Source organism: Nerophis lumbriciformis, linkage group LG02 (genome assembly GCF_033978685.3).
Source record: "Nerophis lumbriciformis linkage group LG02, RoL_Nlum_v2.1, whole genome shotgun sequence".
In the NCBI taxonomy this organism is placed as follows: domain Eukaryota; kingdom Metazoa; phylum Chordata; class Actinopteri; order Syngnathiformes; family Syngnathidae; genus Nerophis; species Nerophis lumbriciformis.
In genome coordinates, this window is record NC_084549.2 from 757,155 (window position 1) to 784,978 (window position 27,824).

The following is a 27,824-nucleotide window of genomic DNA, read 5'->3' on the forward strand; positions in this document are numbered from 1 at the left end:
AGTAAAACGGCTGGTCAAACAAAACAGAAGTCATGGTCATGGACCCACTAGCTGCGGAAGCTAGCTCTACATTCAGCTAAATACACTCAATAACTCCACGCTGACGTTTTGGTGAATTTATGAAACTGAAACGATAGAATGAGAATGCTATTGTAAGTTAATAAGACTAACACAGACACAGCATATTTGCTATTGCACTGCGCTAGCACGTAGAAATATGCATGGCAACACTCAGACATCACTAATGGAACGGTTAAGTGAGTAAGAATTGTTTTAGTTGTATTGTAAAACTTGCAAACGTTGCTTGGAATGATGAATGAATGAATCTTTTCGAGCAGAAACGCTATGGACGACTGGTAGTATAAACATGACTTATACTTCCGGTTCAAGGCACAACATTATGGATGTTAGCAAAGCAAAATCCATAAATTAGCTGCACCGTTCAAAGCACGGCAAAAAGTAGCAACTCGTAGTCCGGAAAATACAACTTTTTGTTATTGTAGTTTTTTTGGGAGAAAGATTCCCGTTTTTTTACGTTTTATTTAAGCCGTTTTGTTCTCTTACACAACAAACCCAATCCTGACGTTAAAGCGAAATATGTACCGAACCGTGATGGCGCACGATTACACCCCTACATGAAACTGAATGGTAACATATAATGTTTTTTTGTTTTTTTTAATAAAATGTTCTTAATTTCTGCGTCATTTTCCACAAAATTCAAGTTGTTTTCTCTGCATATTTTTGACATGTGATTCTGGCACAGTCTTCTTCTGTGCATCATCTGGGACACTGAAAAGGTGTTTGAAAGAAGAGTAGTCCTCGTGAAGTCCAGTCCACATCTGCCCCAGGGAAAAGACCTGGCATGTGGCTCTGGCTTGGAAGTCCATGTCTAGTCCACACCACAAGTTTCTTGGACCCTTGTCCACACCACAAGTCTCTTAGACCTTTGTCCACACCACAAGTCTCTTAGACCTTTGTCCACACCACAAGTCTCTTAGACCCTTGTCCACACCACAAGTCTCTTAGACCCTTGTCCACACCACAAGGCTCTTAGACCCTTGTCCACACCACAAGTCTCTTAGACCTTTGTCCACACCACAAGTCTCTTAGACCCTTGTCCACACCACAAGTCTCTTAGACCCTTGTCCACACCACAAGTCTCTTAGACCTTTGTCCACACCACAAGTCTCTTAGACCGTTGTCCACAGGTCCTCTGCTCTTCAATCAGTGTCTGTGGTTCATGTCAAGGACAAGAAGCTATTGTCTCACAGCTTCCCGTGTCCGTTCACCTCCACCGACATGCAGCGGCACTGTTTGACCCGCTGCACTTTGCGGTGCCTGAAAGGCGGCTGCAGGTCCGGGCAGTCCAGCTGCACGGTGAGCTGCGTGACGCGGTGCGGTCTGCAGAAGGAGCACGACTGAAAGGGCTCCTGGGCTTTGTTGTGGCCTTTCCTTCCGGAACCGTGTCCTCGATTCTGGGGACCCAGGTGCCGGGGGATGTAGAAGGAGTTGCACTGGCCGTAGCAGAAGCGGTTGACCACCGTGCGGCTCCGGCAGCCCTCTTCGCTGATGGTCTGGCGTAAGGGTTGGGTTTTGCACCAGTCCCTGCGGAGGTAGCGACCCTCGGTCACCACCAAGGCCTCCCGGCTGGAGGAGAGCACCTCAGGCTTCTGATGGAGGAGCCGGTGGTGGCGCACAGAGGACAGGTTCCCTTTAGTCTTGTACGGGGACGGGATGTAGCCATGGGGGCGGTGCCTTCTGGTCTCCCCGGTGATGCACAGCACTCCAGCCAGTAAGACTGGGATGGTTATTGTCCACAGCATTCTAGAACACAACAGAAAGAGACAATTGGTGAGTCATGGTCCTTTACTCTGCAAATATGATGTTCTAACAGCTAGATAACGCACTTTAGTACTATTTCTGAATGCTATTATTGTGTTAAGTATTGCATTTGTGTGAATTTGTATCCCAGAGTTCTTCATATGTGTTGATTTATTGTTATTAGGGCCCGCATGGCCCATTGTATAAGGACTCCCTTATGCAATGGGACATAAGGACCTATTGAATTTCTAAGGTTTTATTATTATTATTATACCGGCCGCCTCTTTGAGCTGCAATTCGACCCACTTAACATGCTTCAAAACTCACCATATTTGACGTCAGGACCTGCGAAAATTGCCTTTTGATAAAAAAACCGAACAGCAAAACTCAAAATTGCGCTCTAGTGCCCCCTAGGAAAAAAAACAAACTAGACTGCCTGTAACTCCCACTAGGAAGGTTGGAGAGACATGAAACAAAAACCTTTATGTATGTGTGACTTACACCTACCTTTCATAATTGCACATCCTCGGGCAAAAATCAACAGGAAGTTGGCAATTCCCCCTTCAAGACAAAAAAGTACTAAAAACAGTAACTTTTGCCTCTTTGAGCTGTATTTTGACCCCCTTAACATCACCAAAATGAACGCACACATCAGGACTGGCTAAAATTGTGATCTAATGAAAAAACCTAACCCCAAATCTAAAAATTGCGCTCTACCGCAATTTTTGAATAAAACGCAGAAAAAACTGCTCCTCGGAAGAAAAAAAATGACATATCTGCCTGTAACTCCCACTGGGAAGGTCAGAGAGACATTAAACAAAAACCTCTATGTAGGTCTTACTTAGATCTACATTTCATAAATTGACAACCCCCAGCAGAAATCAACAGGAAGTTTGCTATTCCCCCTTCAAAACAAATATTTTGTAAAAACCGGTCACCTTCCTTCAAAAACGATCTCCTCTGAGCGTGTTTGTCGTTTCGCCTTCAAACTAAAACAGGAGAGAGATTGAACCCTTGTGATTACAATGACAGAAGCGCTTTTTTTCTAACTGCTCCGGTTTTGATTTTATGAGCCTTCAAAGAGCCGCTGCGCTGATGCTGCTGTTTTTTTAAGATGGCTGCTTAAAAGCAGGAAGCACCAATGTGCCCACACAATGCAGACAAGGTAGGTACACTAGACAAAAGTCTTGGGACACTTCAGACTAAAAGTAGACAAAAGTATTGGGACACTTATGACTATCACTGGACAAAAGTATTGGGACATTTAGGACTAGCACCTGCCAAATATGCGGGCCTGACCAATGCTGCTTGCAGCTTTAATTTTGTTTTACTCCTTCCCGTTATTGCCAGGCTTCCGTAGTTTCCTGTAGATTCTGTAGCTCCTCCCCTTCCTCCTCACTCTGCTGCTTGCAATGCGGAGGTGAGTTGTTTCATTTTCTGACAAAAGCGAACGCTACTTTGAGCGCTACAAGCATGTTTCCAGTGACAAGTGTTGGCGGGATTTGTTTGACGCGGTCGTCCTCTTTGATGTCACATGACCACTACTACGTAGCCTCTGTGTGTGTGTGTGTGTGTGTGTGTGTGTGTGTGTGTGTGTGTGTGTGTGTGTGTCACCAGGGGTGTAAAGTATCTCCCTCCTCCTCCCTGTGCTGACGACCACTGAGAGTCCGACCCACCGTCCCTCCAGTGGTAGTCGTCACGTCACAAAGACACAACCTTTAAAGACACAACTTTTTAAAGACACAACCTTTAAAGACACAACTTTTTAAAGACACAACCCTCCGCCGTCTGCCAGTGTGCACATTTAGTGGCAGATATATTTTGTGGGGAGGGGGGGGGCTAGCATCTTTTGAGCAGATGTTTGTGCAGAAGACTTGCATGACATGTCAGCCTGCAGGTTGTGTAGTTGTGTAGTTGTGCTTGTCCACACACTGTGAACGTCTGACCTGCAACTCACCCCACACTGGAACTAATGACTTTATCACATCCTGACTAGCTAGTGCCACCCAGGCTCTCACTTCAACATACTGCTTTGACATGTTGGATGCTTGTCTGAGGCCATGTTGTCTACACTAAGTCCTTTAACTCCTTCAAGGAATCATTATTTAGTCTAATGTTGTCTACACTAAGTCCTTTAACTCCTTCAAGGACTCATTATTTAGTCTAATGTTGTCTACACTAAGTCATTTAACTCCTTCAAGGACTCATTATTTAGTCTAATGTTGTCTACACTAAGTCTTTTAACTCCTTCAAGGAAGAATTATTTAGTCTAATGTTGTCTACACTAAGTCCTTGAACTCCTTCAAGGAAGAATTATTTAGTCCAAGCCCCGTGTCAGCCACACTAAACCGGCGTTTAAGGTTACCCTCCTCCGACACATTTTTACACGGGTAAGTGCGCCGTCTATTTCTTGAATCTCCAGCACTTAGATTTCTATGGACTCATTGATCGTTTACAAAGTGAGTTCGGAGAGGAAAGACCGCGCCCCACACAGGAAGTGACACCAGAAAGAACACTGAAAAAAGTGACTTTTTGGTGCTGTAAACTCTATTAGAGTAACTGTCATAATTTATACCTAATATTTTTAACATTCAGTAAGAACTAGAGTTTTTTAAGTAAAATTAAACATTTTATTAACGTAATACATGAATTATGGGGGAAGAGTAAGTTTTACTTATGTTTCCTCATACTATTTAAATGTTTAATAGTTGTACGTACATAAACCTAAAAATATTACATAAACTTTACTCTGAAAATCTAGTGTTTTGAAACGCATGCACAACGACGCATGCGCACAGCACAACAGGCTCCGGCCGTTAGGATCTCTTCACAGAGCACTGCAAGGTGTATTGTAGCGCCAGAAAGTCATCCCACAGGTAAGTTATTACGTTCTGTTTTAAATTTGTGATAATATACGTCTGCATGTAGTTTGACGCAAGATATGTAACTGCTCATAAGTTAACTAAGTTAAGTTAAGTAAGTAAGTAAGTAAGTTTGGTAAAAAAATTAGCATAACGCTACATTGGTCCGTGCTGGCCTGTAGTGGGAGGGCTGCAGTTTTTCCTGATAAAAACTAAAGTTAACTAAATAAAGTTAGGATATTAAAAAACCACCAACCTAACGGTATAACTTTTATCAACTGACGTCAACATAGTAGAACATGGTATTGTTCTCTGTAAAACTTTTGGCGGCGACACTGAAGTAACGTTAACGTTAGTGAATTAATGTTAATTAATGTGCTTTGGGAATGAGGGGGCGATACTGCTGAATGTTTGGGAGAAATGCCCAAGAATAGGTTTTTAAAACACACATTTACTGACAGAAGCGCCAGAGGTCTTTGAGAGCATCAGCTTGCGATTACAAAGAGACTTCGCTGGCAGTTTTCTTTCCTTTCTTTTTTTTTGACAAGAAGCTAGTTATCGGTGTGAAGCCCACAGCAACATGTTTTTGTAATTCAATGAAAGAATGGATTGTTCATTACAACTTCTACTCGCAAATAAATCTGTCATGTGTTAATTGTTTTATTTAGCTAGACAAAACAAAATGCTCATTAATGTTTATGATGTAGTTTATTTCTTATTGAAATATTTTTCCATCAACAGGAAGCAAATCAGAACAGAACATTATTCTCATAATTCAGGCAAGTAGAAAATAATGTATGCATTATATTGCTTTGTTATTTTCCCTTATTCATCCATCATAATGTAATATTAAAATTGTGGCTGAATATTTTAGACCATTGTTTTAATACCACAAATTGTGTCTCTTCATTTTCAGGGTGCCCTTTGGAGGAGCCAGTGGACTTTGTGCAAGGGAGGTGCCGTGGGGATCAAGATGAGGCCGCTCCTGGACAGACTGAGTCAGGTGTGCTTGTTTTGCTTGTTCATACAGTATGTTTTACAGGGAGCTGGACCTACTTTTTTTCTCACTCACAGACACATACAGTATACACATACAGGACAAGCCTCACACTTGGTAGATTCCATGCCCTTGCACGCTCTGGGTCCATGCACTTAAAACACGAGCAAATATATGCACTTGTGTTTTCACTTGACAGTTGATTGTGTATGTATAATGGTTATGTTCATGTTCTTCATCTGTTCACAGAAACAGAGCATTGAGATGAGGCGTGAAACCTTATACTGTACCTTGGCGAGAAGGAAGAGGAACTTTTTGAAGACTGCTTGGTATAGCATTATTTTAATCATTTAAAAATATTGTTTAATGACACAGGTTAATTTAATGTTAAAGTTAAGAGGAAAGCAGACAAAGGAACATATGTTCTTGTGTTCATTCTTCCCTGATAATGAAGTCACTTTGAATGATTCATGCAGTTCTATTATTTGTTTCTCAATAACATTCTTCTTTTTTGTTGTAAATTGTATGCAGGAGGACAGCCGGAGTGATGTCAGTAACCACATCCTCAAAATACTCGTCGTCCACGGTACTGATGAGGATCCAGTTGATGTCTCCATCCTTGTGGAAGGCCATGAGATTTTGCCAGGGTGCAACAGTACTGCGAAAGCTTGTTCACTGCTCATGGGACTGATTTATGCCCTGAACTTGGCATACCCTCCCACTTTGCGCTACACTTTTGAAGTCTTCCAAAAACTCATGCTGGAGCTGGATGGATTCAAACTTCCCCAAAAGTAAACACCTTGAAGTTGAAGTTGCTTTCCTAAATGCATGTCATGACTTTGTCATCCTAGAGGAGGAAATTGACATCATTTATGGACCCTTGTTGAGGACGTAGCATCATGCATGGACTCTTGTGAAGAAATGCCAAGAATTAGCACTGAGTTCCAGTTCATCTTGGTGTACTAGTGGGTTGCCTGTCATAAATGTTTTTCATTTTTTGTCAAATAAGGTATCTGTTAATGACAGTAAAGATTGTATTCTTCAACAAGAATGGTTAGACACCTTAAGCTGTTTATTTTTAGTTGATTTTATTTCATTAATGTTTTAATTGCATACTTAAAAGTGCACTAGTCAGAGGACTGGTTTAAATGTTGAAATTGCACTTTTTCAGTGTAGTTTGTAAGATTTTAATTGCATATTTGAGAAGTGACTTACCAGATCTATGTTGGATTTGGTGTATAATGTGTAATACTGTGTATTTGTTGTTTACCAGTCATACCAACCTTTGGATATTTTCTTTAAAAAATATACTATTACTACTATTTACTTTGAATACCTTTTGCTGGAGATACATCTTTAATTTACTGTTAGTACAAATTCTAATGCAGTACAATATAATGCACTTTTACTATTAACGCAGTACTTGCACAGTACATTCTGTTTTCCCCCCATTTAAATAGGGGTATACATAATCCATACACCACTGCTCAAAGTTTAAGAGGCGGTTTCTGTCCTGACCGTCTCCCAGAAGTTGTTGAGTATTATATTTCTGCAATGAATGTAGAAACTCTGTTTCAGAGGGTTGTAAGATTGAACTAAAAATAAACTGTTTAATTGCATTGTAATTTAGTTGTGTGATATGTGATACATATATATTAAATGCATAGAGTATTGGTTACATTTATTTGGTAACATTTATCAAAAGAAAACTGGCAATGATTACCTAATTTTAGTGAGTAATGTAAAGTAATGCAACCAAGTAAATTAAAATGTCAAGCACAAGAAAATAATCAAAATCTACTGAATTACTTCATAACAGCAAATACTACAGATATATAAAATTTACTTAAAATTTTGAGTAAAATGATGTTCCTGCCGATGAAAAACAAGTAGACTTTACTTAATTTGTTTAAATAAATATAACTTAAAACTTGCATGTAATTAAGTAACTGTTACTTAATATTTTCACAACTGTTATGTTATATGGTAAGTAGAATTTACTTGATACTGGCAAGTGAGTGTTACTTGATATTGCAGCATTAAATTTTACTTAAATCATTTGCGTGCAAATACTTACAATAATTTTTTAAAGTAAATCTTATGAGTTATTTTTTTCAGTGAAGGCGCCACAGCCAGCTTCATAACAACCGCAGCTAAAAAGATGGAGGTGGATCATGCTGACATGTTGTTTCTCCTTCTTCTACATGCTTGTGCAAATTACACATGAATATTTTAAGTAAGGTAATCAATAACGTAAGTGAAGGAAACGGGCGATTGCAGCTATTTGGGATACATTGTACGATGTAAGGTCATGTAAGGTCATGTAAGGATGTAAGGTCATTTAAGGTCATGTAAGGGTGTAAGGTCATTTAAGGTCATGTAAGGATGTAAGGTCATGTAAGGATGTAAGGTCATTTAAGGTCATGTAAGGATGTATGGTCATGTAAGGTCATTTAAGGATGTAAGGTCATGTAAGGATGTATGGCCATGTAAGGTCATGTAAGGTCATGTAAGGATGTAAGGTCATTTAAGGATGTAAGGTCATGTAAGTATGTAAGGTCATGTAAGTATGTAAGGATATAAGGTCATTTAAGGATGTAATGTCATGTAAGTATGTAAGGATGTAAGGTCATTTAAGGATGTAATGTCATGTAAGTATGTAAGGTCATGGAAGTATGTAAGGTCATGGAAGGATGTAAGGTAATGTAAGGTTATGTAAGGTCATGTAAGTATGTAAGGTCATGTAAGGTCATGGAAGGATGTAAGGTCATGTAAGGATGTAAGGTCATGTAAGGTCATTTAAGGATGTAAGGTCATGTAAGGATGTAAGGTCATTTAAGGATGTAAGGTCATGTAAGTATGTAAGGTCATTTAAGGATGTAAGGTCATTTAAGGATGTAAGGTCATGTAAGGATGTATGGCCATGTAAGGTCATGTAAGGATGTAAGGTCATTTAAGGATGTAAGGTCATGTAAGTATGTAAGGTCATGTAAGTATGTAAGGATATAAGGTCATGTAAGGATGTAAGGTCATGCAAGGTCATGTAAGTATGTAAGGTCATTTAAGGATGTAAGGTCATGCAAGGTCATGTAAGTATGTAAGGTCATTTAAGGATGTAAGGTCATGTAAGTATGTAAGGTCATGTAAGGTCATTTAAGGATGTAAGGTCATTTAAGGATGTAAGGATGTATGGCCATGTAAGGTCATGTAAGGATGTAAGGTCATTTAAGGATGTAAGGTCATGTAAGTATGTAAGGTCATGTAAGTATGTAAGGATATAAGGTCATGTAAGGATGTAAGGTCATGCAAGGTCATGTAAGTATGTAAGGTCATTTAAGGATGTAAGGTCATGCAAGGTCATGTAAGTATGTAAGGTCATTTAAGGATGTAAGGTCATGCAAGGTCATGTAAGTATGTAAGGTCATTTAAGGATGTAAGGTCATGTAAGTATGTAAGGTCATGTAAGGTCATGTAAGGATGTAAGGTCATTTAAGGATGTAAGGTCATGTAAGTATGTAAGGTCATGTAAGTATGTAAGGATATAAGGTCATGTAAGGATGTAAGGTCATGCAAGGTCATGTAAGTATGTAAGGTCATTTAAGGATGTAAGGTCATGCAAGGTCATGTAAGTATGTAAGGTCATTTAAGGATGTAAGGTCATGCAAGGTCATGTAAGTATGTAAGGTCATTTAAGGATGTAAGGTCATGTAAGTATGTAAGGTCATGTAAGGTCATGTAAGTATGTAAGGTCATGTAAAGATATAAGGTCATGCAAGGTCATGTAAGGTCATCAGAATTATTATTTGTAACGATTATTAATTGATTAAAAAAAAAAATCTAAAATAGATTTATAAAAATATATACAAACCCCGTTTCCATATGAGTTGGGAAATGGTGTTAGATGTAAATATAAACAGAATACAATGATTTGCAAATCCTTTTCAAGCCATATTCAGTTGAATATGCTACAAAGACAACATATTTGATGTTCAAACTCATAAACTTTTATTTTTTTTGCAAATAATCATTAACTTTAGAATTTGATGGCAGCAACACGTGACAAAGAAGTTGTGAAAGGTGTCAATAAATACTGATAAAGTTGAGGAATGCTCATCAAACACTTATTTGGAACATCCCACAGGTGTGCAGGCTAATTGGGAACAGGTGGGTGCCATGATTGGGTATAAAAGTAGATTCCATGAAATGCTCAGTCATTCACAAACAAGGATGGGGCGAGGGTCACCACTTTGTCAACAAATGCCTGAGCAAATTGTTGAACAGTTTAAGAAAAACCTTTCTCAAGCAGCTATTGCAAGGAATTTAGGGATTTCATCATCTACGCTCCGTAATATCATCAAAGGGTTCAGAGAATGTGGAGAAATCACTGCACGTAAGCAGCTAAGCCCGTGACCTTCCATCCCTCAGGCTGTACTGCATCAACAAGCCACATCAGTGTGTAAAGGATATCACCACATGGGCTCAGGAACACTTCAGAAACCCACTGTCAGTAACTACAGTTGGTCGCTACATCTGTAAGTGCAAGTTAAAACTCTCCTATGCAAGGCGAAAACCGTTTATCAACAACACCCAGAAAGTAAAATACACATTTAAGTAATATACACATTTAAGTAATATACACATTTAAGTAATATACACATTTAAGTAAAATACACATTTAAGTATTATACACATTTAAGTAATATACACATTTAAGTAATATACACATTTAAGTAATATTCACATTTAAGTAATATTCACATTTAAGTAATATACACATTTAAGTAATATACACATTTAAGTAATATACACTTTTAAGTAATATACACATTTAAGTAACATACACATTTAAGTAATATACACATTTAAGTAATATTCACATTTAAGTAATATTCACATTCAAGTAATATACACATTTAAGTAATATACACTTTTAAGTAATATACACATTTAAGTAACATACACATTTAAGTAATATACACATTTAAGTAATATACACATTTAAGTAATATTCACATTTAAGTAATATTCACATTTAAGTAATATACACATATAAGTAATATACACATTTAAGTAATATTCACATTTAAGTAATATACACATTTAAGTAATATTCACATTTAAGTAATATACACATTTAAGTAATATTCACATTTAAGTAATATACACATTTAAGTAATATACACATTTAAGTAATATACACATTTAAGTAATATTCACATTTAAGTAATATACACATTTAAGTAATATTCACATTTAAGTAATATTCACATTTAAGTAATATACACATTTAAGTAATATTCACATTTAAGTAATATACACATTTAAGTAATATACACATTTAAGTAATATTCACATTTAAGTAATATTCACATTTAAGTAAAATACACATTTAAGTAATATACACATTTAAGTAATATTCACATTTAAGTAATATTCACATTTAAGTAATGTTCACATTTAAGTAATATTCACATTTAAGTAATATACACTTTTAAGTAATATACACATTTAAGTAATATTCACATTTAAGTAATATTCACATTTAAGTAATATACACATTTAAGTAATATACACATTTAAGTAATATACACATTTAAGTAATATTCACATTTAAGTAATATACACATTTAAGTAATATACACATTTAAGTAATATACACATTTAAGTAATATTCACATTTAAGTAATATACACATTTAAGTAATATACACATTTAAGTAATATTCACATTTAAGTAATATACACATTTAAGTAATATACACATTTAAGTAATATTCACATTTAAGTAATATTCACATTTAAGTAATATACACATTTAAGTAATATACACATTTAAGTAATACACATTTAAGTAATATTCACATTTAAGTAATATACACATTTAAGTAATATTCACATTTAAGTAATATACACATTTAAGTAATATTCACATTTAAGTAATATACACATTTAAGTAATATACACATTTAAGTAATATTCACATTTAAGTAATATACACATTTAAGTAATATTCACATTTAAGTAATATACACATTTAAGTAATATACACATTTAAGTAATATTCACATTTAAGTAATATACACATTTAAGCAATATACACATTTAAGTAATATTCACATTTAAGTAATATACACATTTAAGTAATATTCACATTTAAGTAATATACACATTTAAGTAATATACACATTTAAGTAATATTCACATTTAAGTAATATACACATTTAAGTAATATACACAGATGATGATGAGTAGATGGATGCTAATATGGATGTAGATGAATGCTAATATGGATGTAGATGGATGCTAATATGGATGTAGATGAATGCTAATATGGATGTAGATGGATGCTAATATGGATGTAGATGAATGCTAATATGGATGTAGATGGATGCTAATATGGATGTAGATGGATGCTAATATGGATGTAGATGGATGCTAATATGGATGTAGATGGATGCTAATATGGATGTAGATGAATGCTAATATGGATGTAGATGGATGCTAATATGGATGTAGATGAATGCTAATATGGATGTAGATGGATGCTAATATGGATGTAGATGGATGCTAATATGGATGTAGATGAATGCTAATATGGATGTAGATGGATGCTAATATGGATGTAGATGAATGCTAATATGGATGTAGATGGATGCTAATATGGATGTAGATGAATGCTAATATGGATGTAGATGGATGCTAATATGGATGTAGATGGATGCTAATATGGATGTAGATGGATGCTAATATGGATGTAGATGGATGCTAATATGGATATAGATGGTTGCTAATATGGATGTAGATGGATGCTAATATGGATATAGATGGTTGCTAATATGGATGTAGATGGATGCTAATATGGATGTAGATAGATGCTAATATGGACGTAGACGGATGCTAATATGGATGTAGACGGATGCTAATATGGATGTAGACGGATGCTAATATGGATGTAGACGGATGCTAATATGGATGTAGACGGATGCTAATATGGATGTAGATGGATGCTAATATGGATGTAGACGGATGCTAATATGGATGTAGACGGATGCTAATATGGATGTAGACGGATGCTAATATGGATGTAGATGGATGCTAATATGGATGTAGATGGATGCTAATATGGATGTAGATGGATGCTAATATGGATGTAGATGGATGCTAATATGGATGTAGATGGATGCTAATATGGATGTAGATGGATGCTAATATGGATGTAGATGGATGCTAATATGGATGTAGATGGATGCTAATACGGATGTAGATGGATGCTAATATGGATGTAGATGGATGCTAATATGGATGTAGATGGATGCTAATATGGATATAGATGGTTGCTAATATGGATGTAGATGGATGCTAATATGGACGTAGATAGATGCTAATATGGACGTAGACGGATGCTAATATGGATGTAGATGAATGCTAATATGGATGTAGATGTTGCTAATATGGATGTAGACGGATGCTAATATGGATGTAGACGGATGCTAATATGGATGTAGACGGATGCTAATATGGATGTAGACGGATGCTAATATGGATGTAGACGGATGCTAATATGGATGTAGACGGATGCTAATATGGATGTAGATGGATGCTAATATGGATGTAGATGGATGCTAATATGGATGTAGACGGATGCTAATATGGATGTAGATGGATGCTAATATGGATGTAGATGGTTGCTAATATGGATGTAGACGGATGCTAATATGGATGTAGATGGATGCTAATATGGATGTAGATGGATGCTAATATGGATGTAGATAGGTGCTAATATGGATGTAGATGGATGCTAATATGGATGTAGATGGATGCTAATATGGATGTAGATGAATGCTAATATGGATGTAGATGGATGCTAATATGGATGTAGATGGATGATAATATGGATGTAGATGGATGCTAATATGGATGTAGATGGATGCTAATATGGATGTAGATGGTTGCTAATATGGATGTAGATGGATGCTAATATGGATGTAGATGGATGCTAATATGGATGTAGATGGATGCTAATATGAATGTAGATGGATGCTAATATGGATGTAGATGGATGCTTATATGGATGTAGATGGATGCTTATATGGATGTAGATGGATGCTAATATGGATGTAGATGGATGCTAATATGGATGTAGATGGATGCTAATATGGATGTAGATGGATGCTAATATGGATGTAGACGGATGCTAATATGGATGTAGATGGATGCTAATATGGATGTAGATGGATGCTAATATGGATGTAGATGGATGCTAATATGGATGTAGATGGATGCTAATATGGATGTAGATGGTTGCTAATATGGATGTAGATGGATGCTAATATGGATGTAGATGGATGCTAATATGGATGTAGACGGATGCTAATATGGATGTAGATGGATGCTAATATGGATGTAGATGGATGCTAATATGGATGTAGACGGATGCTAATATGGATGTAGATGGATGCTAATATGGATGTAGATGGATGCTAATATGGATGTAGATGGATGCTAATATGGATGTAGATGAATGCTAATATGGATGTAGATGGATGCTAATATGGATGTAGATGGATGCTAATATGGATGTAGATGGTTGCTAATATGGATGTAGATGGATGCTAATATGGATGTAGATGGATGCTAATATGGATGTAGACGGATGCTAATATGGATGTAGATGGATGCTAATATGGATGTAGATGGTTGCTAATATGGATGTAGACGGATGCTAATATGGATGTAGATGGATGCTAATATGGATGTAGATGGATGCTAATATGGATGTAGATAGGTGCTAATATGGATGTAGATGGATGCTAATATGGATGTAGATGGATGCTAATATGGATGTAGATGAATGCTAATATGGATGTAGATGGGTGCTAATATGGATGTAGATGGATGCTTATATGGGTGTAGATGGATGCTAATATGGATGTAGATGGATGCTAATATGAATGTAGATGGATGCTAATATGGATGTAGATGGATGCTTATATGGATGTAGATGGATGCTTATATGGATGTAGATGGATGCTAATATGGATGTAGATGGATGCTAATATGGATGTAGATGGATGCTAATATGGATGTAGATGGATGCTAATATGGATGTAGACGGATGCTAATATGGATGTAGATGGATGCTAATATGGATGTAGATGGATGCTAATATGGATGTAGATGGATGCTAATATGGATGTAGATGGATGCTAATATGGATGTAGATGGTTGCTAATATGGATGTAGATGGATGCTAATATGGATGTAGATGGATGCTAATATGGATGTAGACGGATGCTAATATGGATGTAGATGGATGCTAATATGGATGTAGATGGATGCTAATATGGATGTAGACGGATGCTAATATGGATGTAGATGGATGCTAATATGGATGTAGATGGATGCTAATATGGATGTAGATGGATGCTAATATGGATGTAGATGAATGCTAATATGGATGTAGATGGATGCTAATATGGATGTAGATGGATGCTAATATGGATGTAGATGGTTGCTAATATGGATGTAGATGGATGCTAATATGGATGTAGATGGATGCTAATATGGATGTAGACGGATGCTAATATGGATGTAGATGGATGCTAATATGGATGTAGATGGTTGCTAATATGGATGTAGACGGATGCTAATATGGATGTAGATGGATGCTAATATGGATGTAGATGGATGCTAATATGGATGTAGATAGGTGCTAATATGGATGTAGATGGATGCTAATATGGATGTAGATGGATGCTAATATGGATGTAGATGGATGCTAATATGGATGTAGATGGATGCTAATATGGATGTAGATGGATGCTAATATGGATATAGATGGATGCTAATATGGATGTAGATGTATGCTAATATGGATGTAGATGGATGCTAATATGGATATAGATGGATGCTAATATGGATATAGATGGATGCTAATATGGATATAGATGGATGCTAATATGGATGTAGATGGATGCTAATATGGATGTAGATGGATGCTAATATGGATGTAGATGGATGCTAATATGGATGTAGATGGGTGCTAATATGGATGTAGATGGATGCTAATATGGATATAGATGGATGCTAATATGGATGTAGATGTATGCTAATATGGATGTAGATGGATGCTAATATGGATATAGATGGATGCTAATATGGATGTAGACGAATGCTAATATGGATGTAGATGGATGCTAATATGGATGTAGATGGATGCTAATATGGATGTAGACGAATGCTAATATGGATGTAGATGGATGCTAATATGGATGTAGATGGATGCTAATATGGATGTAGACGAATGCTAATATGGATATAGATGGATGCTAATATGGATGTAGATGGATGCTAATATGGATGTAGATGGATGCTAATATGGATGTAGATGGGTGCTAATATGGATGTAGATGGATGCTAATATGGATATAGATGGATGCTAATATGGATGTAGATGTATGCTAATATGGATGTAGATGGATGCTAATATGGATATAGATGGATGCTAATATGGATGTAGACGAATGCTAATATGGATGTAGATGGATGCTAATATGGATGTAGATGGATGCTAATATGGATGTAGACGAATGCTAATATGGATGTAGATGGATGCTAATATGGATGTAGATGGATGCTAATATGGATGTAGACGAATGCTAATATGGATATAGATGGATGCTAATATGGATGTAGATGGATGCTAATATGGATGTAGATGGATGCTAATATGGATGTAGATGTATGCTAATATGGATGTAGATGGATGCTAATATGGATATAGATGGATGCTAATATGGATGTAGATGAATGCTAATATGGATGTAGATGGATGCTAATATGGATGTAGATGGATGCTAATATGGATGTAGACGAATGCTAATATGGATGTAGATGGATGCTAATATGGATATAGATGGATGCTAATATGGATGTAGATGGATGCTAATATGGATGTAGATGGATGCTAATATGGATGTAGATGGTTGCTAATATGGATGTAGATGGATGCTAATATGGATGTAGATGGGGTGATGAGGGTGGGTTGAGGGTCCCCCTAGGAGTCTTGTGTACGGTGTCCCAGAATTTGCTGTGCGGATGGAACCTCCAGAGTCCACCTGGAACCTCCTGCTGTGAACCACTGGGACTTGACCTCTGCGAACCTCGGAAGACGTCAAACAGAGGACGTGACCGATGGCCTGAAGGCACTTCCTGTCTCCGCCCCCCAATAGAGCAGGGCTGATAGTGGCGGTCCTGACAAGCTCTTTCCACCAATCCTGCTGCAAGACCATTTGAGGCTTCGGTTGAGGGCTTTGAGGCTTTGGAGGAGTATGCTGGTTAGTCTTTGGCGTGAGGAGACCATAGGACGCAGGGGACCAGAAGATGTTGCGGTTCTTTTCCTTAGCCCCCCCGCCACCCCTGTCCATCACTCCGTCTGTCTCCCCTTGACGCCTGCACTAATCATTCCAGCGTCCCGCCGCCGCCGCCGCCGGAAGGAGACTGTGGTGGAAGGCAAAGTCTGACTAATATCGCCCGCGTAAACAATCTCTGCAGCGAGAGAAACCACAAATAGTTTGGGGGACACGCTTCACTGAAGTGTGGCAGACCTTGCTTCCAAAGCGGAGGCTGTAATGAAATCACAAATACCAGAAGCAAATAGCGGAGAGTTGAAGGCAGACGGCTGGGCTGGGCTGGACGCCACCAGGAACAACAACAACACATTATCTTTGACAAGGAACAACAACAACACATTATCTTTGGCCCTTCTTTTCCCAGCCAGGCATTGGAAAAATCCACCTTCAAAGGACACCCAAAACAAACACGACCTAGAACCTAGTCCTGGTCTGCATGTGTGCGCATGGATGGATGGATGATGGATGATTGTTCTTCCTGTTCCTTGTGCCTTCACCGACAGTCTGGATGGATGATGGATGATTGTTCTTCCTGTTCCTTGTGCTTCACCAACAGTCTGGATGGTTGGATGATGGATGATTGTTCTCCTGTTCCTTGTGCCTTCACCGACAGTCTGGATGATGGATGATGGATGATTGTTCTTCCTGTTCCTTGTGCCTTCACCGACAGTCTGGATGGATGGATGATGGATGATTGTTCTCCTGTTCCTTGTGCCTTCACCAACAGTCTGGATGGATGATGGATGATTGTTCTCCTGTTCCTTGTGCCTTCACCGACAGTCTGGATGGATGATGGATGATTGGCACTCTGCAGCTCCATCCATCCTGGTATTGACTCGCGCGCATTTTAGTAGTAGTTCCTTAAAAACAGCAGTGTTCTTGTCCTACAGAAGATATTTGGCTAGCATTTTAGTGGTCGGTCCTTAAAAACAGCAGAGGGTTCTTGTCCTACAGAAGATATTTGGCTAGCATTTTAGTAGTAGGTCCTTAAAAACAGCAGAGGGTTCTTGTTCTAAATAGGATATTTGGCTAGCATTTTAGTGGTCGGTCCTTAAAAACAGCAGAGGGTTCTTGTTCTAAATAGGATATTTGGCTAGCATTTTAGTGGTCGGTCCTTAAAAACAGCAGTGTTCTTGTCCTACAGAAGATATTTGGCTAGCATTTTAGTGGTCGGTCCTTAAAAACAGCAGAGGGTTCTTGTCCTACAGAAGATATTTGGCTAGCATTTTAGTAGTAGGTCCTTAAAAACAGCAGAGGGTTCTTGTTCTAAATAGGATATTTGGCTAGCATTTTAGTAGTAGGTCCTTAAAAACAGCAGTGTTCTTGTCCTACAGAAGATATTTGGCTAGCATTTTAGTAGTAGGTCCTTAAAAACAGCAGAAGGTTCTTGTTCTCAATAGGATATTTGGCTAGCATTTTAGTAGTAGGTCCTTAAAAACAGCAGAGGGTTCTTGTTCTAAATAGGATATTTGGCTAGCATTTTAGTGGTCGGTCCTTAAAAACAGCAGTGTTCTTGTCCTACAGAAGATATTTGGCTAGCATTTTAGTGGTCGGTCCTTAAAAACAGCAGTGTTCTTGTCCTACAGAAGATATTTGGCTAGCATTTTAGTGGTCGGTCCTTAAAAACAGCAGAGGGTTCTTGTTCTAAATAGGATATTTGGCTAGCATTTTAGTAGTAGGTCCTTAAAAACAGCAGTGTTCTTGTCCTACAGAAGATATTTGGCTAGCATTTTAGTAGTAGGTCCTTAAAAACAGCAGTGTTCTTGTCCTACAGAAGATATTTGGCTAGCATTTTAGTAGTAGGTCCTTAAAAACAGCAGAGGGTTCTTGTTCTAAATAGGATATTTGGCTAGCATTTTAGTAGTAGGTCCTTAAAAACAGCAGTGTTCTTGTCCTACAGAAGATATTTGGCTAGCATTTTAGTGGTCGGTCCTTAAAAACAGCAGAGGGTTCTTGTCCCGTAGAATATCTTTGACTAGCATTTTTTGTAGTGTGTCCTTAAAAATGTCAGGGCACTGCTGTCATAAAAATGGTATTTGACCTAAATATCAGCGCACTCATTGTCCTAAAGAGGATCTTTGAAAGTGTTTTTAAAGGACATTTCTTAAAAACAGCAGAACTGTTCAATTTAGTGTAGTAGATTCCCAAAAGCAGCAATTCAGCCCTTTTATACAGAAACATTTGTGTAGTAGACACCTACAACAAGAGGGCACTCCTGTTTTGCTATTTGACTGTTTTTTAAAGAGAATCCTTAAAAAACAAGTAATTGTGTTATGTAGAAGTGGTGGCAAAAACAGCAACACACTCGTGTCATACAAATGTTATGTGACTGCTATTGTTGTTGCATTATGTCTTTAAAAACAGCAGAGATCTCCTCTCATGTTGGAGATCTTTGATTGTCATTTTTGCAGTGAAGTCCTAAAGCAACAGCAGCATTTATGAAAAGGCTACTTTTGTGGTATTTTGCCGTAAGAAAGTCATCATCTCAAAGATACCATCAAGTTCCACTTTCAGATCTTTAGGACTGAAGGCCTCCGACGGACCGACTAGACGACGTGGCGACGACACGGCAGCAGTAAGATGGATCAGGAGGCAAACACACACACACACACACACACACACACACACACACACACACACACACACACACACACACACACACACACACATACACACACACACACACACGTGTGGTGATGATTGTGTCATGCACAGCCACTAGGGACCACTAAGGACCACTAAGGACCACTAAGGACCACTAAGGACCACTAAGGACCACTAGGGACCACTAGGGACCACTAAGGACCACTAAGGACCACTAGGGACCACTAGGGACCACTAAGGACCACTAAGGACCACTAAGGCCCACTAAGGACCACTAAGGACCACTAAGGACCACTAGGGACCACTAGGGACCACTAAGGACCACTAAGGACCACTAAGGCCCACTAAGGACCACTAAGGCCCACTAAGGACCACTAAGGACTATATGGTGTTTATTCTCACACATTTGTCTAAGTTGTGGAAGCTCCCAGGTGGAGTGCAGGTGCTGGTCTGGCTGCGAAGGAAGGAGGTCCACATAAAGGAGGTCCACATGGTCTGGGTGGGGAGGAAGGAGGTCCACATGAAGGAGGTCCACATGGTCTGGGTGGGGAGGAGGTCCACATGAAGGATGTCCACATGAAGGAGGTCCACATGGTCTGGGTGGGGAGGAGGTCCACATGAAGGATGTCCACATGAAGGAGGTCCACATGGTCCAGCTGGGAAGGAAGGAGGTTCACATGAAGGAGGTCCACATGGTATGGGTGGGGAGGAAGGAGGTCCACATGAAGGAGGTCCACATGGTCTGGTTGGGAAGGAAGGAGGTCCAAATGAAGGAGGTCCACATGGTCTGGCTGGGAAGGAAGGAGGTCCACATGAAGGAGGTCCACATGGTCTGGCTGGGAAGGAAGGAGGTCCACATGAAGGAGGTCCACATGGTCTGGGTGGGGAGGAGGTCCACATGAAGGATGTCCACATGAAGGAGGTCCACATAATCTAGCTGGGAAGGAAGGAGGTCCACATGGTCTGGCTGGGAAGGAAGGAGGTCCACATAAAGGAGGTCCACGTGGTCTGGGTGGGGAGGAGGTCCACAAGAAGGATGTCCACATGAAGGAGGTCCACATAAGCTAGGAAGGAAGGAGGTCCACATGAAGGAGGTCCACGTGGTCTGGGTAGGAAGGAGGTCCACATGAAGGAGGTCCACATGAAGGAGGTCCACATGGTTTGGGTGAGGAAGAGGTCCACATGAAGGAGGTCCACATGAAGGAGGTCCACATGAAGGAGGTCCACATGGTCTGGGTGGGGAGGAGGTCCACATAAAGGAGGTCCACGTGGTCTGGGTGGGGAGGAGGTCCACAAGAAGGATGTCCACATGAAGGAGGTCCACATAAGCTAGGAAGGAAGGAGGTCCACATGAAGGAGGTCCACGTGGTCTGGGTAGGAAGGAGGTCCACATGAAGGAGGTCCACATGAAGGAGGTCCACATGGTTTGGGTGAGGAAGAGGTCCACATGAAGGAGGTCCACATGAAGGAGGTCCACATGAAGGAGGTCCACATGGTCTGGGTGGGGAGGAGGTCCACATGAAGGAGGTCCACATGAAGGAGGTCCACATGGTCTGGGTGGGAAGGAGGTCTACATGAAGGAGGTCCACATGAAGGAGGTCCACATGAAGGAGGTCCACATGAAAGAGGTCCACATGGTCTGGGTGGGAAGGAGGTCCACATGGTCTGGGTGGGAAGTAGGTCCACATGAAGGAGGTCCACATGAAGGAGGTCCACATGGTCTGGGTGAGGAGGAGGTCCACATGAAGGAGGTCCACATGAAGGAGGTCCACATGAAGAAGGTCCACATGAAGGATGTCCACATGAAGGAGGTCCACATGGTCTGGGTGGGGAGGAGGTCCACATGAAGGAGGTCCACATGGAGGAGGTACATATGGTCTGGGTGAGGAAGAGGTCCACATGAAGGAGGTCCACATGAAGGAGGTCCACATGAAGGAGGTCCACATGGTTTGGGTGAGGAAGAGGTCCACATGAAGGAGGTCCACATGAAGGAGGTCCACATGGTCTGGGTGGGAAGGAGGTCCACATGAAGGAGGTCCACATGAAGGAGGTCCACATGAAGGAGGTCCACATGAAAGAGGTCCACATGGTCTGGGTGGGAAGTAGGTCCACATGAAGGAGGTCCACATGAAGGAGTTCCACATGAAGGAGGTTCACATGAAGGAGTTCCACATGAAGGAGGTCCACATGAAGGAGTTCCACATGAAGGAGGTCCACATGAAGGAGTTCCACATGAAGGAGGTCCACATGGTGTGAACAAGTCCTACTCGCTCGCCTGAGATTTATTGCTGCTGTTTTTTTTTACTCTTGATGTGCCACACTTGAAGGAGGTCCACATGAAGGAGGTCCACATGAAGGAGGTCCACATGAAAGAGGTCCACATGGTCTGGGTGGGAAGTAGGTCCACATGAAGGAGGTCCACATGAAGGAGTTCCTCATGAAGGAGGTTCACATGAAGGAGTTCCACATGAAGGAGGTCCACATGAAGGAGGTCCACATGAAGGAGTTCCACATGAAGGAGGTCCACATGAAGGAGGTCCACATGAAAGAGGTCCACATGGTCTGGGTGGGAAGTAGGTCCACATGAAGGAGGTCCACATGAAGGAGTTCCACATGAAGGAGGTTCACATGAAGGAGTTCCACATGAAGGAGGTCCACATGAAGGAGTTCCACATGAAGGAGGTCCACATGAAGGAGTTCCACATGGTCTGGGTGGGGAGGAGGTCCACATGAAAGAGGTCCACATGAAGGAGGTCCACATGGTCTCGGTGGGGAGGAGGTCCACATGAAAGAGGTCCACATGGTCTGGGTGGGAAGTAGGTCCACATGAAGGAGGTCCACATGAAGGAGTTCCTCATGAAGGAGGTTCACATGAAGGAGTTCCACATGAAGGAGGTCCACATGAAGGAGTTCCACATGAAGGAGGTCCACATGAAGGAGGTCCACATGAAAGAGGTCCACATGGTCTGGGTGGGAAGTAGGTCCACATGAAGGAGGTCCACATGAAGGAGTTCCACATGAAGGAGGTTCACATGAAGGAGTTCCACATGAAGGAGGTCCACATGAAGGAGTTCCACATGAAGGAGGTCCACATGAAGGAGTTCCACATGGTCTGGGTGGGGAGGAGGTCCACATGAAAGAGGTCCACATGAAGGAGGTCCACATGGTCTGGGTGGGGAGGAGGTCCACATGAAAGAGGTCCACATGGTCTGGGTGGGAAGTAGGTCCACATGAAGGAGTTCCTCATGAAGGAGGTTCACATGAAGGAGTTCCACATGAAGGAGGTCCACATGAAGGAGTTCCACATGAAGGAGGTCCACATGAAGGAGGTCCACATGAAAGAGGTCCACATGGTCTGGGTGGGAAGTAGGTCCACATGAAGGAGGTCCACATGAAGGAGTTCCACATGAAGGAGGTTCACATGAAGGAGTTCCACATGAAGGAGGTCCACATGAAGGAGTTCCACATGAAGGAGGTCCACATGAAGGAGGTCCACATGGTGTGAACAAGTCCTACTCGCTCGCCTGAGATTTATTGCTGCTGTTTTTTTTACTCTTGATGTGCCAAACGTCATCGTGTGTGAAAATGTACGACTTTGCCTCCTGGACTTTGATCCTAATCAACACAACTAGGAACATATATCACTTTTAAAAAGGACTATTTAAAAGTGATTATTTAAAAAGGACTATTTAAAAATGATTATTTTTTCATGTTTCCTGATTGAAGTCAGTCCTATGAAGAGCACACGGTCCTGTCACATAGATGATCTTTGACTTGTGTTTTGGCAGCCTATTCCTAAAAACAGCAACACACTCTTGTCTTATTAAGGATCTTTGACTAGTGTTTTGGTAGTAGGTCCTTACAAACAGTAGACCACTCTTGTCGTATTAAGGATCTTTGACTAGTGTTTTGGAAGCAGGTCTTTAGGAACAGTAAACTGACTATTTATAAATGGTTGATTTATATGATCTAGTAAGGTCAAGTTTTGTACCTGACAAAATAAATCAACCATTTATAAATACACATCAGTAGGCTAAATCAACCTCTTCAACATACTTAGTAAACTGACTATTCTTGTCATATTAAGGATCTTTGACTTGTGTTTTGGTAGTAGGTCCTTACAAACAGTAGAACACTCTTGTCTTATTAAGGATCTTTGACTCGTGTTTTGGTAGTAGGTCCTTACAAACAGTAGACCACTCTTGTCTTATTAAGGATCTTTGACGAGTGTTTTGGTAGTAGGTCCTTACAAACAGTAGAATACTCTTGTCTTATTAAGGATCTTTGACTAGTGTTTTGGTAGTAGGTCCTTACAAACAGTAGACCACTCTTGTCTTATTAAGGATCTTTGACTAGTGTTTTGGTAGTAGGTCCTTACAAACAGTAGACCACTCTTGTCTTATTAAGGATCTTTGACTAGTATTTTGGTAGTAATCCTTACAAACAGTAGACCACTCTTGTCTTATTAAGGATCTTTGACTAGTGTTTTGATAGTAGGTCCTTACAAACAGTAGACCACTCTTGTCTTATTAAGGATCTTTGACTAGTGTTTTGGTAGTAGGTCCTTACAAACAGTAGACCACTCTTGTCTTATTAAGGATCTTTGACTTGTGTTTTGGTAGTAGGTCCTTACAAACAGTAGACCACTCTTTTCATATTAAGGATCTTTGACTAGTGTTTTGGTAGTAGGTCCTTACAAACAGTAGACCACTCTTGTCATATTAAGGATCTTTGACGAGTGTTTTGGTAGTAGGTCCTTACAAACAGTAGACCACTCTTGTCTTATTAAGGATCTTTGACTAGTGTTTTGGTAGTAGGTCCTTACAAACAGTAGACCACTCTTGTCATATTAAGGATCTTTGACTAGTGTTTTGGTGGTAGGTCCTTACAAACAGTAGACCACTCTTGTCTTATTAAGGATCTTTGACTAGTGTTTTGGTAGTAGGTCCTTACAAACAGTAGACCACTCTGGTCTTATTAAGGATCTTTGACTAGTGTTTTGGTAGTAATCCTTACAAACAGTAGACCACTCTTGTCTTATTAAGGATCTTTGACTAGTGTTTTGGTAGTAGGTCCTTACAAACAGTAGACCACTCTTGTCATATTAAGGATCTTTGACTAGTGTTTTGGTAGTAGGTCCTTACAAACAGTAGACCACTCTTGTCTTATTAAGGATCTTTGACTAGTGTTTTGGTAGTAGGTCCTTACAAACAGTAGACCACTCTTGTCTTATTAAGGATCTTTGACTAGTGTTTTGGTAGTAGGTCCTTACAAACAGTAGACCACTCTTGTCATATTAAGGATCTTTGACTTGTGTTTTGGTAGTAGGTCCTTACAAACAGTAGACCACTCTTGTCATATTAAGGATCTTTGACTAGTGTTTTGGTAGTAGGTCCTTACAAACAGTAGACCACTCTTGTCATATTAACCATCTTTGACGAGAGTTTTGGTACAAGATTCTTAAAAACATCAGAGCACCTTTGTCACATAAAGGATCTTTGACTAGTGTTTTTTCAGCGGATTCCTAAAAACAGCAGAGCACCCTTGTCATACAAAGGATCTTTCACTGGCTTTTAGTACTGTATGTCCTTATTAAAACAACACAGGATTTATGTCGTATAATGGATCTTTGATTAGCCTTTGTGCAGCAGGTTCATAAAAACAATAGTCCACTCTTGTAATATAAAGGATCTTTGACTTGGGTTTTTAGTTGAGCTTTTTTTGTGTTGTATCATCTTAAAAATAGTACAGGGTTCCTCATATAAAAAGATCTTTGACTAGTGTTTTTGTAGCAGATTCCTAAAAACAGCAGAGCACTCCTGTCATATTTAGGTTTTGCGACTGGCTTTTCGTACTGTTTGTCCTTTGATTAGCCTTTTTGCAGCCGGCTCATGAAAATAGTGTCATGTCTGTGTAATCATGTTTTGTTTTAAGTCATGTTTTGTTTAGTTTCTGTCTTTTCACTCCCTTGTCTTGTTTCCATGATTACCCCATTAGTTTCACCTGTTCCACGTTTGGACTCATTGTGCACTCTTGATTGTCACCATAGCAACCCATTAGTTTTCACCTGTCACGTCACGCACCTGTTTCACGTTTTGAGTCACGCACCTGTTTTCGTTAATCAAGTCTGTAGTATTTAAGTTCATTGTTTTCAGTTTGTCTTGCTGGTGACATCCCCGCATTTATGCTCGACACATTTCTAACTCCTTTTCATGTCCATCGTTCACGCTGCTCCTTCTTTGTCCATGCCAAGTAAGTTGTCTTTATTCAAGCCATAGTTTGCAAGTTTTGTTTAATTGTTCATAGTTTCTGCCCTTGTGCAAGTTTTGTGTTTATAGTCAAGTTTTGTACTTCCGCCCTTGTGCGCACCTTTAGTTTGTTCCTTTTGTTATTGTAAAATTAAATATGTATTCACCTGCAAGTCATATCTGGTCCAAATGTTCATTTGCACCGCGGGAGAACAAACCACGCCATAGTCCATGTCTTGACAAAAAGCAAACCACTCTGTAATATAAAGGATCTTTGACTAGTGTTTTTGCAGCAGATCCCTAAAAGCATCAGAGCACCCTTCTCATATAAAAGATCTTTGACTGGCTTAGAGTAAGATAGATGCTCATCAAAAACAGCACAGGATTCCTGTGATATAAAGGATCTTTGATTAGCCTTTTTGCAGCCGGCTCATAAAAACAGCAAACAATCTTGTAATATAAAGGATCTTTGACTCATGTTTGTGCAGCAGGTCTTCATAAACATCTGTCATGTACGTTCTTTGAGCTCTTTTTTGTCATGATCCGTGATCCGGATCATGTTTTGTGTTTTCTGTTAGTTTCGGACTCCTTTAGTTCCTGTTGGTTACCATGGCTACCTATTCGTGTTCGGGACGCTCACCTGCTGCTAATCAGAGACATGATTTAAGCCCGCCTTTGCCAGTCAGTCGGTCTGGCTTCTTTGTTTGTTTCACGCTGCTGTTACCTAAGTTTTGCTTGCCTCTTAGCCCATGCTAAGTACTTAGCTTCAAGTGCGATCCACACTTTTTGCCCGTCGGGTTGTTTTCTGTTTTTGTACCTCTTTGAGTTTTTCAAGATGAAATCATGTTCCTACCTGCAAGTCCTGTCCAGAGTCGTCCGGGAGAACGAACCGCGCAGTAAAGCTGCAACCCACCCGTAACACTTTTGTGCTGTGTGGTCTTAAAAAACAGTACGGGGTTCCTGTCGTATAAAGGATCTTTGCCGCCCAGTGTTTTTTGCAGCAGATTCCCAACAACAGCAAACATTCTTTCTTGGCATTTTTTATAGGAAATCTTTCAATAGCTTTTTCCTCCCTAGCATTTTGTTAAAAACCACACAGTGCTTTAAAGGATCTTTGACTTGCCTTTTTTACACCAGGTTCCTAAAAACAGCTGTGCCCTTGGAATATGCACAAAAAAGGACCTTTGACTAGTGTTTTTTCTTTCTTTCAGATTGCTCCTGTCCTTTTGGCAGGCGCTTCTCAAAAACAGCGGAGCCCTCCTGGCATAAAGAGGATCTTTGACCGGTGTTATTTTTGCATGAGGTCCTCAAAAACAGCAACAAAATGCGACGACAGTTCTTTTGCCTCGTTTTCTTATGATTCCAACGCAGAGTTTTTTTTCATGAAAACTGTTTTTAACTGGATTTTATGTCACTAAATGACTTCCTGGCCTAAATGTCCGCATATGTGGAAACTCCTAAGGTTGACGTTTTTAGTCATGAAAAATCATATCAATTTACAATACAAAAGCATCCATCAGTGCTGGAGCATAGTCGCGATGCGTTCAAGTTTCCAAAGGAGTGTGGGACGTGTACCTCTCAGCACAGTTGCGTGAAGGTGGCGTGTGGAGGACGCGGTCAAGGCGGGTCATTCTTCCATCGGCGGTCCTTGCGTCCGCTGCCAGGCTCCGGTTTCCATGACAACAAAGTCTGCAGTATCCTCAGGCTTGTTGACTTTTGACCCGTCTGTCATATTGTTTTGTCTCTCCCGTGGTTCTAGTGAGCGGCGCCAGGACTCGAAGACGGCCAGACCAGCTCTCAGTTGGTGTTTGTAGTGTGTGTGTGTGTGTGTGTGTGTGTGTGTGTGCATGTGTGTGTGTGTGAGAGAGAGAGTGTTCCAGGGA

At 39.9% G+C, this 27,824-nt stretch overlaps 1 protein-coding gene and 1 long non-coding RNA gene across 3 annotated transcripts; one reads left to right on the plus strand and one right to left on the minus strand.

The window, feature by feature from the left end:
• Positions 1–27,704, minus strand: LOC133572204 (gremlin-2-like). Of its 2 annotated transcripts, none has more exons than XM_061925041.1 (2): positions 27,517–27,704; positions 1–1,824 (listed from the first exon to the last, which is right to left on the minus strand). In XM_061925041.1, exons 1-2 carry the CDS (start codon positions 27,570–27,572, stop codon positions 1,266–1,268), a joined length of 615 nt encoding a protein of 204 aa, XP_061781025.1. In that variant the 5' UTR covers positions 27,573–27,704; the 3' UTR covers positions 1–1,265. The 2 variants fall into 2 exon arrangements, with proteins under 2 accessions (XP_061781025.1, XP_061781107.1); XM_061925123.1 differs by lacking the exon at positions 27,517–27,704 and adding an exon at positions 2,329–2,452.
• Positions 5,379–6,266, plus strand: LOC133616831 (uncharacterized). The gene is made up of 4 exons (XR_009816945.2): positions 5,379–5,461; positions 5,599–5,685; positions 5,929–6,008; positions 6,211–6,266. It is a non-coding gene; the product is annotated as an uncharacterized lncRNA (long non-coding RNA).
• Positions 27,705–27,824: the final 120 nt, after the last annotated feature.